Source organism: Dendronephthya gigantea, unplaced genomic scaffold, assembly GCF_004324835.1.
Source record: "Dendronephthya gigantea isolate DGI-Jeju-01 unplaced genomic scaffold, DenGig_1.0 000016F, whole genome shotgun sequence".
NCBI classification, from domain to species: Eukaryota; Metazoa; Cnidaria; class Anthozoa; order Malacalcyonacea; family Nephtheidae; genus Dendronephthya; species Dendronephthya gigantea.
In genome coordinates, this window is record NW_021163026.1 from 1,114,108 (window position 1) to 1,125,750 (window position 11,643).

At 38.1% G+C, this 11,643-nt stretch overlaps 1 protein-coding gene across 1 annotated transcript; it reads left to right on the forward strand.

Moving 5' to 3' along the window:
• Positions 1-912: 912 nt before the first annotated feature.
• On the forward strand, positions 913-11,462 carry LOC114520618 (protein HIRA-like). Its single transcript, XM_028540927.1, has 32 exons — positions 913-1,122; positions 1,328-1,390; positions 1,585-1,695; positions 1,989-2,079; positions 2,344-2,528; positions 2,628-2,814; positions 2,914-3,055; positions 3,180-3,236; positions 3,441-3,491; positions 3,768-3,838; positions 4,005-4,110; positions 4,878-5,076; positions 5,167-5,237; positions 5,655-5,743; positions 5,912-5,972; positions 6,224-6,282; positions 6,658-6,851; positions 7,007-7,038; positions 7,371-7,487; positions 7,559-7,622; positions 7,845-7,938; positions 8,268-8,330; positions 8,407-8,505; positions 8,646-8,704; positions 8,871-8,976; positions 9,170-9,292; positions 9,567-9,642; positions 9,781-9,868; positions 10,447-10,501; positions 10,746-10,773; positions 10,871-10,916; positions 11,120-11,462. Exons 1-32 carry the CDS (start codon positions 1,086-1,088, stop codon positions 11,179-11,181), a joined length of 2,886 nt encoding a protein of 961 aa, XP_028396728.1. The 5' UTR covers positions 913-1,085; the 3' UTR covers positions 11,182-11,462.
• Positions 11,463-11,643: the final 181 nt, after the last annotated feature.

The following is an 11,643-nucleotide window of genomic DNA, read 5'->3' on the forward strand; positions in this document are numbered from 1 at the left end:
TTAGTAATTATAACCTTTCTCGGGAAAGGTCGTAAACATTTGCATGCCTTCCATGGCAATTCTTGAGATTCATCAGATGAATTGTAGGTAGCGGCACAGAGGAGAGATTGACAGAGGCTCAACTTGCGGGCCGCGGCTTCATATCTCGTCTGTGGAACATTTGGTTTAAACATAAACTAGACAAATCCGGCTGCGTATGGCAAAATATTCGAAATGCTTTTCTCAAAACCAAAAATACCAAATTCGGACCGCCGGTCAGGAGGGTTTTTCGCCGGGCACTCCGGTTTCCCTCCTTTTCGTTTGGCTTCAAAAACAGTGTCCATGACTGGGGTCAAACCATGTTCGTCGGGTAGTTTCCAGTTTTTCATGCTGTAGACAAAACTCGCTTCTATATCTTCAAGAATTTGTTGAAAACGAGAATGTTTGGCCTCTGGGTTCAAATCCCAGAACACTGTAATTTTAAACTTGTACACTTTTACTTCGAAATAATCAAAACTTGCTTCATGATAACAAAATCAATTCCTCTCTCCTGATGTAAATCTTTCGTAAACTGATCTGAAATGATATAGCTTGTGGCCAATTACTAGTATTAAAATGCTTGAATTAAAAAAAAACTATTTTGACAAGAAGTTGGAAACAAGGTCGTTTTAAAGGGAAATATTAAATCTCGGGATGAAAATCGATGTTTTTTGGTGCCAAAACTTTTTGTTTGAGCTAGTGGGAAACTACTTGGAAGATTGGGCGTGGCCAACGAGTCAGTAATCTTTGATATTGGAAGGTAGTTTGTACTTTGCATCTATCTACGCCAGCCAATCAGAAACGTTTTCAAAATGTCCCAAAATCGGCGTTATTCAAACGCGCATGCTCGCGAAGTGTAACGACAAACGAGCCCGCGAAGTTGTGGTCGACCAAGATGGCGTCTCACGAGGAGTGAAAATTTGAGGAAATTTCTAACCGTATACTTTCCAAGTTTTCTGGCAATCGAAGTGATGCAGCTTCACTGCATTGGGTGGAATTGATAGTTTAGAAGCGTGTAAAAAGTAAAATGAGGTTTGATTGAGGAATCTGTCTTGTTGAGAGAGGAAATGAGACTTTTAAAACCAGCATGGGTCTCTCAAGAGGGTAAGCGAAGTAGACGATACATGTCATGTGTGTATTCACTTTCATACTAGTGTTTGCCACTGATCACAGCATATTTTGACTGCATGCCAACTTGGATGACTGTCTTAGAATGAACCTTGATATATGGGCATGAACACTTCTATGAATGTGTTGTTTATAGCTAGACCTGTCTATTTAACACTGAGTTTATACTAATCAATTTCAGGAAAACCAATTTATTCTGTGGATATTCATCCTGATGGGTCTAGATTTGTTACAGGAGGTCAAGGTATTTATTACATAATTACAACTATAAAATTGATACAAAATTTTAACTGATTTACCCTGAACTGTTCACTGATTTGCAAAAATTAACATCATCTTATTATCATTACCATCAACTTCTTATTCAAGAATGTTTGGAAAGTTGCAAAATGACTCTACTTATATCCATAGTTTAACCATGGACATGTTTATTTTTAGGCGATGATGCAGGCAAAGTGGTTATCTGGAACATGGCACCAGTTCGTTCTGAAGCCCAGGAGAACAATAAAGAAATCCCTAAACTTCTTTGCCAAATGGATAATCATTTAGGTTTGTTGTAAACCTTGCAAGCCAGGCTTTTCTACCTATTCTCCATGGCTCACACTGAGCATTGGGTACAAAACCATGGCCTGCAAGGTTGGTTTGTTATCAGTTTGCGTGAAATGCACCCAGATGCACCCTACTGTACACATATTTGACACCTCACACAAAGTTTAACAATTCATTCACCATAATTAAGTGGTATTTCCACCAGGTGAATAACCAAAGGCAGTTTTCTAAACCATGGTAGTGCTGCTCTTATCACATCAAATCATGGGTTTTTCTGTTTGCTATCATTTCAGCTTGTGTCAACAGTGTTCGGTGGTCATGCAGTGGTACGTATCTGGCATCAGGTGGTGACGATAAACTAATCATGATCTGGCAAACCGGCCGGTAGGTTTAAAAAATGCAGATTCATTACTTAATAGCTGTGCTTGCATTCTCCCCTGTCAAGTATGTAGGCAAACAGCCACCTTATAGCATCTGCTTGTTCTGCTTGTTATTTCTGTCCAGTTCTATCTATTGTGGATGATATTACTCATTGAAATACCATTTGTTTACTGTTATGAAATAGATTAATAATCTGTATTTCAATGTCTATTATTGTCTCTAAGACATCTTAAGCATTGTCATCGAACCATTACTGTTCCCTTGTAGATATTTGGGTATTACCTCGAGTTTCGGCAGTAAGGCGATGAATGTGGAACAATGGAGGTGTGTTCATATCTTGAGAGGTCATACTGGTGATGTCCTAGACCTTTGCTGGTCGCCTGATGATTCAATGTTGGCCTCGTCCAGTGTGGATAACACCGTCTATATATGGAATGCCCAGAAGTTCCCTGGTAGAGTTCTAGTTTTACATTGGTTCATCCTATATTTATATTGAAAGAGTGCCATTAGTTAGTAAGATAATTCTTGTATTCCTCTTCCTCAAATTTTAGAGGTTACATCTGTACTAAAGCAACATTCCGGCATGGTAAAAGGGGTCACATGGGATCCTATAGGAAAGTATATGGCCTCACAATCGGATGATAAATACTTGAATGTTTGGCGGACCTCAGATTGGCAACTTGAGACCCAGATTAGCGAACCTTTTGAGGAGTGTAGTGGTACCACTCATGTCTTGAGGTTGGTGATTATGTTTAACCTTGTTTTTATGATACAATGAAAACATCTCATCTTTTCTTATCATTAAAATATGTTGCATTTGTACATTGCTATATATAGACTTGGCTGGTCACCTGATGGCCATTATGTTGTTTCTGCACATGCAATGAACAATCGGGGACCAGTTGCTAAGATTGTTGAGAGAGACGGATGGAAGTGTCGTATGGATTTTGCTGGCCATCGAAAGGCTATTACGGTTGTGGTAAGTATGAACCATTTTTCACAAGATATCTACTTCAGGTTACTACAGCATAAAAAGATCACAAATTTTATACCTATTTGTATTTTAAGCTATCAGTAATAGAATTTTTTTTTACATCTTATAGAGATGGAATCCCAGGCTTTTTACAAGAGCCTCAAGCAATGATTCCACAAAACTGAAGGTTTGTTTCAAACATGGAGTGTTTTTTTTTTTGACCAGTTCTTGGATGCTGTCAGTTAATGGGTAGACAAGCTGTCACTAGCTGGTAATCTGCACAGATCTTGCTGTATTTTGTTATGTCTAATACCTGACATAGTACCATTGGTTGTACAGGTTAATAAATCAAGTTATTCCAAATGTCTTCAATCACTTTTTTTTGTAACAGCAGTTCTGTTGTTGTGCTATTGGCAGTCGAGACAGATCAGTTTCAATTTGGGTGAGTTTACGCTTGAGCCAGAGATCTGCAAAATGGTAGAATTTTTAAATAGCTTCTTATCAAATGACCTAAAGGCCTTCGTCAAGAGAATTAGTATTCATGCTAACTCTAGATCCTGAAGGAGTCCCTAATAGGTCAAAATATTGAAAAGCATTCTTGCTCTCAGAAGTTGCTTATAAATTTTATAATTATGGTACATGTATATGACTAATGAGATCCACTAACTAACTACTTAGTTTATAATTGGTTAAAGTTGTTTGTTTGTTTTTTCAACAGATGACAACACTGAAAAGACCAATGGTTGTTATGCATGATTTGTTTGACCAATCTGTGATGGATATATCGTGGTAAGTATTGGATATACATTGTGATAGGTGTAGTATATATCAGGATACAGCTTTTGCGATACCTTTAAACTCAAGTTCAGCTTTTGGAATGTTTGTTTATCTGGATAGGTTCACACCACTTGTTGGTATTTCTTGGTCATGGTAATGTTTGATAATTTAATTGCAGGAGTTCTTGCGGGTATGAAATGATAGTTTGTTCCTCAGATGGGACAGTCGCATTTTTTCAGTTTGAGAAAAAAGAAATGGGTGATCCTATGTCTGTCGAGGACAAGGTTTGTAACTTTGTAGTGCTGTAGTAATGGTAGTGTACAGTATGTAGCTACTGCATGATCCTTACTGGACCTCTAGGAAGAACAGTTTAGAACTGATAGAGCTATCCAGTATAAATAAAGTTAGTTTAGTTTAGGTTTCCTCGGGTAGTAACACTGGATCAATAAGAGATGATCCTTACTGAACCTCTAGGAAGAACAGTTTAGAACTGATAGAGCTATCCAGTATAAATAAAGTTAGTTTAGTTTAGGTTTCCTCCTGTAATACATGGATCAATAAGAGATGATCCTTACTGAACCTCTAGGAAGAACAGTTTAGGACTGATAGAGCTATCCAGTATAAATAAAGTTAGTTTAGTTTAGGTTTCCTCCTGTAGTAACACTGAATCAATAAGAGATGATCCTTACTGAACCTCTAGGAAGAACAGTTTAGAACTGATAGAGCTATCCAGTATAAATAAAGTTAGTTTAGTTTAGGTTTCCTCCTGTAATAACATTGGATCAATAAGAGATGATCCTTACTGGACCTCTAGGAAGAACAGTTTAGGACTGATAGAGCTATCCAGTATAAATAAAGTTAGTTTAGTTTAGGTTTCCTCCTGTAGTAACACTGAATCAATAAGAGATGATCCTTACTGGACCATATCCTTTAGAACTGACAGAGCTATCCAATATAGATAACGTTAGTACAGTTTATATTTGAACACTTTCTCCACAACAATAATCTTTACTGGCGCTAAACTATATTTTTGCTTTCTATCCGAATCAAGGAGCAACTTCACAAGAAGATCTATGGGACGTCAATCGCCACGGTTAACAGGAACGTTGCTACCTCAATCATTGAGAATCCTGAGATGCTGAAAATCCAACAACAGCATAAAATGAAAAAAGCTTTGGAGAAGAAATCGAACGCAGGCGAAAAACCACCACCACCTCCTTTAATACGAAAAGATGACACTTCGGCCATAGGTATGATATAATTTACACTCACTGCTTGTTGGCAAATGTTCGCTGCTCAACACAAATTTGTTTATTTAACATGTTGATTGATTTTTACAGATTCGCCTGGGACAAGCTTGTTGACTCCTTCATCCATGACCTCGCCTGTTCGATCTGAACCGACACGAATTGTAAGTTTATCCTTTATAGCGAAAATTAGTTGAAATTGTTGCATTAGTGTCAGAGATTTAGGAAATTAAACGTTCAGACTAGCAATAGTTGTGTCCATTGTCAATGAGGGAGGTTGAAAGAGAAACACTGAATAAAACATTGAAAAGCAGTAAGAGCTAGACTAGTCAGCAGTATGCGTAACGTAGCAACAGTCAACACTCAGTCAGACTAGCAGTACTGCAATGATCAACTGACATTGAGGAAGGTTGAAAGTGAAACACTGAATAAAACATTGAAAAGCAGTAAGTACTAGACTAGTCAGGCTAGTATTAGTAGCAACAGTCGGCTCTCAGTCAATTAGCGGTCATCTTGCCAGCGTACTGCATGTTGCTAAGCTTCCAGTTGCCTTGAAAGGGATTTGGGAAAATTTCTTGCAGGATGTTTTAAAACAGCAGATAGAAACGAGAACTAAAGATGGCCGCCGGAGAATAACTCCTCTGTTTGTGGCTGCTCAAGTTGATATTGGGTCAGTCATGACGAGTTTTATTAAATCTTACTTGTTACACAATGCTTAATACTTATACTCTCTCTCCCCTATGATTTCACTCATTTTAACATGCTGCATGAGCTCGTGGGAACCTATAGCACTGGTATCACCCAATGTATATCATTCATTGTCTCTCTTTATCTATAGAGGTCCTCCTGTGCCCTTTGGAAGCTCCCCACTGAAGTCATCAAGCGTAACTTCAAATATGGTAAACTCATGTAAACTTTCCCCAATCCTTACGTCGCCCTAATATGTGTATTTGTTGCTTATGGACCAATCATATTCCCAAATAACTCGCATCAAAGTTATAGCAAACAACGGGCGATTTTAAAGCGATTGAAAAACCACTATCCGGTGGATAGCGCTATCCGGCTTTCATACAACTGGCCCCAGATAACATGAGAATGAAATATTTATGAATCGACGCATCAGTTTGTTATCTCTTCTGCTTTATTTTAGCCCACATCGTCACTGGAAAGCCGAATAAGTGAAAAGACGCCAGTTTTGAGTGCGATTGTGTAAGCAATGTTTTCCGGTATATTTTAAATCTTCGATTACCTTGAATTCACTCTTGGGAACTAATACATAGGAACTAATTGGGAACTAGTGGGGCCACATGAGTATAAATGGGAACGTATTGGTCCACGTGGAAAGTAATGGGAACTAATGGGGTCATATGAGAACAAGTGGGAACATATTAGTCCACGTGGGAAATATCGGGGATACATGGGAACTAATAGGAACTGATGGGGGAACATGGGAACTAATTAAGGGTCACATGGGAATTAATTGGAGCACGTGGGAACTTATAGGGGCTAATGGGGTCTCATGAAAACTAACATGACCCCAGTTGGGACAATGATAGCCCACTAGAACACTTCATTGTTTTTCAGCTCACCAGCGAAGAAAACAAACAACAACACAGCGACCCTCTCCAAGGTGACATCTCTCTCTTCACCAACACCGCCCGCTCACTCCAGCCAAAAGTCAAACTCATCCACATCCAGTCCAGCCACGATCTCCGTGAAACGAAAAGTCGAGAGTTCATCATCTCAATCAAAACGGTCGAAGAAGGACAAGGAGACAGGTTAGTGGACGCCACTGACCTATGCTAGAATACTGTGATATTGGTCGTAGTATAACTCATTGGTGGATACAAATATGAAAACTAAATAAAAAAACTGGCTCAACGTTTTTCAGAGAGGTGAAATCAATTATTAAGCAAGTTTTTTTAATCTCTAGCTCCAAAGACTGTCTCGGCATCGTCTTCTGCTGTAAGTAGTGCTGTGTATGTGATCGTTATATGTATCTTCCCAAGTTTCCATGAATGCTGGAGTCATTTTGTCTCCCGCGTGAAACAACAATATCACTGCATATAATGTGTTTGCCTTCTTCACCGTATCTGTCGGGTTTTTAGTTTGTTTGCAAATATGTGCAATTTCGCATGAATGGTTCACTGTTGAGCCGCAAAATCGTCCAAACACTTCAGACTGCATTTAAAATTTCTAATGAGAACCACGACTAGTGTATATTTCCAATGTTTACCTTGATGTATGAACTTTGTATTGCATCATTTTGATGAATACCTTTTTATTTTGCATCTCAGTCAAAACAGAAATCTTCAGATGATAAAATCGAGCGTGATGAAGTCGACACGTCATTTAATAATTCGCAATCCATCGCTCTGCCATATCCTTCCCCTCAGAAAACACTTTCATTGAAGGTACGTGCAGATATAACTGCGTATTTATTTCCAATTTTTTGTCTAATTTATTGCTCGGTGTTTTATTTCAGATTACAGGAGTGATGCCCGATAGCCCCGTCACTTTGCAATTGGAAAATAATCTCAGTCATTCGGGTTGGTATTTCGTTTGATATTTCGTTTGATATTCTGGGTATTATTGAAGACAGAACTAAGATTGAATTTGTCTCAAAATTCAAACTGTTGATAGCAGAAATTGAGCCGTAAATTCATTGACACTGTTGTGGTTTTCTTGTTCCAAATTTTGGATTTACATTTGTCGGCCAAACTGAAACTCGTAGTTTCAAAATAATATACGTTATCCATTCCCCTTTACAGCATCAAATCTTAACGTCCTAAAGTGTACGCAACCAGCAAAACTGATTTGGGAGACCTGTATAAAAAGTCCAGGAATCGCGCTTGCCGGGAACAGGTGAGATTTGTAGCTGTTTCTTCCCCAGTCGCTAGGCTGAGATGCGCGGGCACTGAGCTATATTACTGTAGGCGTATGACTGTAGGCGTATGGCACTGAGCTGTATGGCGTACAACAAAGGGTCTGCATGAAGGTAGAACTGTGAACAACGAGGAACTAAAGTACCCCAATTATCTATTGTTTTTATGTATTTTTATGTTCAGAATGCGTCTCGAGTTTAGCACATAAAAAAAGCAACGTTTGATCCACGATGTCCCCCGCTATCCCCTGTTGAATTACACTTATCCTTCATTCACACGAACTTATAGATGTATTTATTCCTTGTGTAGAAACATCGCTTGTGTTGCGTGTCAAGACAGATCGCTTTGCATATTTTCGTCCAGCGGTCGAAGGTAAGGTCGAATTCTCCTAACGTGGTTTCCGAACCGATTCAGTTTGTTTCATCAAGTGACAATCTTGCCTTCCCAGGATCCTCCCGAACCTTGTGCTAGATTCGTCTGTCTCCATCCTTCAGTGCAACGTGTTCTACGTCATGGTTGTGACGTCACGTGGTGGTGTTTACGTATGGTAAGATCAACTGTCATATGTAATATGATATAGAGACCTTAATGTGGTAGATTTCTGCGCCTGTTCAGATCATCGCCAAATACCACAGGTTTAATGAATTATTGCGTAAAAGCCGTTGTGAATTACACCCATAATTTTAGGGACGCTCAAAAAAGAACTGCAATTGTTAAAAATGAATCGGTCCAGCCTATTTTAAGAGGTTAGTCCAATCGACTTCGTATCTTTCCTGGTCAATTGTCAACATTTTAAGCACGTAATATTTTCACTTAAAAATAATACTTTACAGTCAATTTGATGGCTCTCAATATTTCATGAGAGGTCTTGATAGCTTTGTCTCTAGAAATGTGTTTGTCTTAACTGTTTAGATTCCGAGGTGACAATTTCTCGGGCAGCGATATCGGAAAAAGGTTACCCAATCATCTCCCTATCCACTGAAGCTTCTTACACATTCAACGCTGATCTTGGAGTTTGGTGAGAAAATATGTTTGTTTCTACACTCCTGTAGTTTCGTGTAGTTCTTCATGATTTAAATGAACGCTGCAACCTATACTCCCTTGTTTTTGAAAGACCTGATGGTAATCATTCCATGTCGAGTAAATCCTAAATTCTCGAATTTAAATGAATGATCTTAATTGTATCCATTGTCGAATTCTTTCGCATAAAGGGTGCAGTTATCAAGCCCCGAAGATCCTTTGCAGCTAAACTCAGATTTCAAATCATGTTACAACACGCACGAAGTAAGCAAGTCGCATGGGATACTGGCCACGTTACAAGGACAAACTTCAAGGTAGAATGAAATTCATCATCTGAAGTACATATACTTGCCAGTGCTCTTCATTTTATATGAATGTATTTCTTTAAACCTAATTCATTTCAGTAGCCACACAATATATAGTAGAATAGCGATAATCTCTATAACACTTGCAAAATAAACAATGAAAAAGGGAAACTTAGTTTGTTCTCTTGAAAATCAGAAATAAACTAGGTCCAACTAAGATGGCGCCAGATTATAACGTCATTTCCAAACAAAGTGTTTCTAACCTAGCATATATTTTTCTTAGGTTCAGTCGACCGGTCGGTCGCTTATTTCGATCAAGTTCTGCTCGTCCGCAGACGGCAACCATCAGTCATCTTGAGGTAAACATCCTTAACTAACCTTTTCCTGCTGTGAAAAGCCTCTTTTTGTTGCTGAAAAGGGCCTGTGCATTCCTTAGAGAACCTTTCTGTTGCAAGGAGAAAAGTGAATTTAATTCTAAAACTGTTTTGTATTTTCAGAATCAGATATCTTCAACTCTTATGCTTGGCTCTGAGAAGGAGTATCATTTCTGGTTCATGACTTACGTCCGATATTTAGTACAAGAAGGTTTGATTGCCAGTGTTTTGACTTTTAATGTATTGAATTTAAGTGAATTGCTGTAATTTCTAAACATAGCACACTGTAGATGAGATGTTTCATCTTTTTTTCTGCGATTTCTGGTACGATTTCTGGCTTTGTGACAGATGCAAACGAGCGTACAGTTATGAATGTTCTGGGGACGGTTGTATATCAAGCCCGTTCAGCTTAAACGGTGGATTAGTTCAAAATAGAATTAAGCAAGTCTATCGTTTTATTCAACAAGCAAACTAAATGTTTTTAACCATAATACAAAGATACTGTTTACAACTACATATTCAGTGCATAATATTCAAGTTGACTCGTTCAAGAGAAATGTAAGAATGTTATTTAATTTTGTCGTATCCGCCGTTTAAGCTAAAAGGGCTTGATACAACCGACCCCTGGCCTGGTGTATTCATACCCTTATATCAACGTTAATAACCTTTTCAACTCGTTCGCATCTATCAAATGAAGAATATCGTACATAAAATGAGAATGTAAGTGAGCCGCAACAAAATTTCCATAGATTTATATCTTCGATAATGTTTTCTTTATTGTTTTGTTAGGAATTGATACGAGACTCCGCGATGTATGTAGCGAGTTACTGGGGCCGAGTTTCAGGTAAAAGGCAAAAGCCTATTGAATGTATATTTACTTGTAAAATGTAAAAAGCTGTCGCCCAGAGGGTGTAAATAGTCTTCAATCTTTCTCAGTCATTCAGTTATATCCTAATTAACTGGTCATCTGGGGTTGAATTCAAATGGGGTCCTCCATTTTACATTAACCTTTCCTTGAATTGGTACAGTATTCCGCATTTTACCAGTCTCGATGTAATTTGTTTTTCATTTGTGTCTTTTAATGAAAGGTCTACAACATGGGAACCATATATTTTGGTAAGTTTTGTTAGGATTTGAGAAATATGCTATGTGATAAACGATTGATTCAGTTGTGAACGCATCATTCTTATCCCGTCTGCTTTCCCACATCAAGGGATTTCAAAAGAGAGAGTTGCTAAGAGAGATTCTTCCAATCATTGGTAAGTGTCTTCAATTTAAATCATCAATTTTTAAAAACACCACACGTGTATTTTTATATGCAGAGCTTTCGGTCCGTTAACCCAGGCCTTCATCAATGCAATAAAATGATGTATTTAAGAATATCGTCGTCTTTAATTGATTGAATTTGTCCGTGAAGATTTTTGTAGATCACTTGAAGTAGTTATTATCTTCTTAACCACAGGCACAAATATGCGACTACAGAGAATGTTTACAGAGTACAAGGAACAACTCAGCATCCTATGACCTCAGCGTATCCTTCGAGATATAAGCACCCAGGATATGAGATGACCTTTAACGATGTACAGACCTTCTAAAACTAATGCATTAGCTATTTATTCGTGTCACAATTCTTTGGTATCCATGTAAAGGCGTACTTGTGGGTTAGGGGAAAGCGTGTATAGAAATATATTTATAGATAGCTATTTTTAAATATATGAAACTTCATATCTCCTCAAGAAGTTACACCTGACGAGCGTTACTATAGTAATCGAAGGCCAAATGTCTTTTATATAGTCGGCTTTTATAACATTGGGTTATCTCACATTTTTTGTTGGAAATTTTTCAACATTTAGATACTATCTCTTCTTTAAAAATTAAGAAATTCGCCGATTTAAGTCAAAAGGTAAAGAAATATCTCGACATTTTGGTCAGAATTGGCGGGTTTTGATTTTTTGAACGCGTCAAAAGTGGAGTAGGTCCTAGTCC

Bases quoted from the DNA above. Each gene is read 5' to 3' on its own strand.
- LOC114520618 (XM_028540927.1), top strand. From the start codon at position 1,086: ATGAGACTTTTAAAACCAGCATGGGTCTCTCAAGAGG. The intron at 5,744-5,911 runs GTCAGTCATGAC...CTTTATCTATAG, and splicing joins GCTGCTCAAGTTGATATTGG to AGGTCCTCCTGTGCCCTTTG. The intron at 8,331-8,406 runs GTAAGGTCGAAT...TTGCCTTCCCAG, and splicing joins TTTTCGTCCAGCGGTCGAAG to GATCCTCCCGAACCTTGTGC.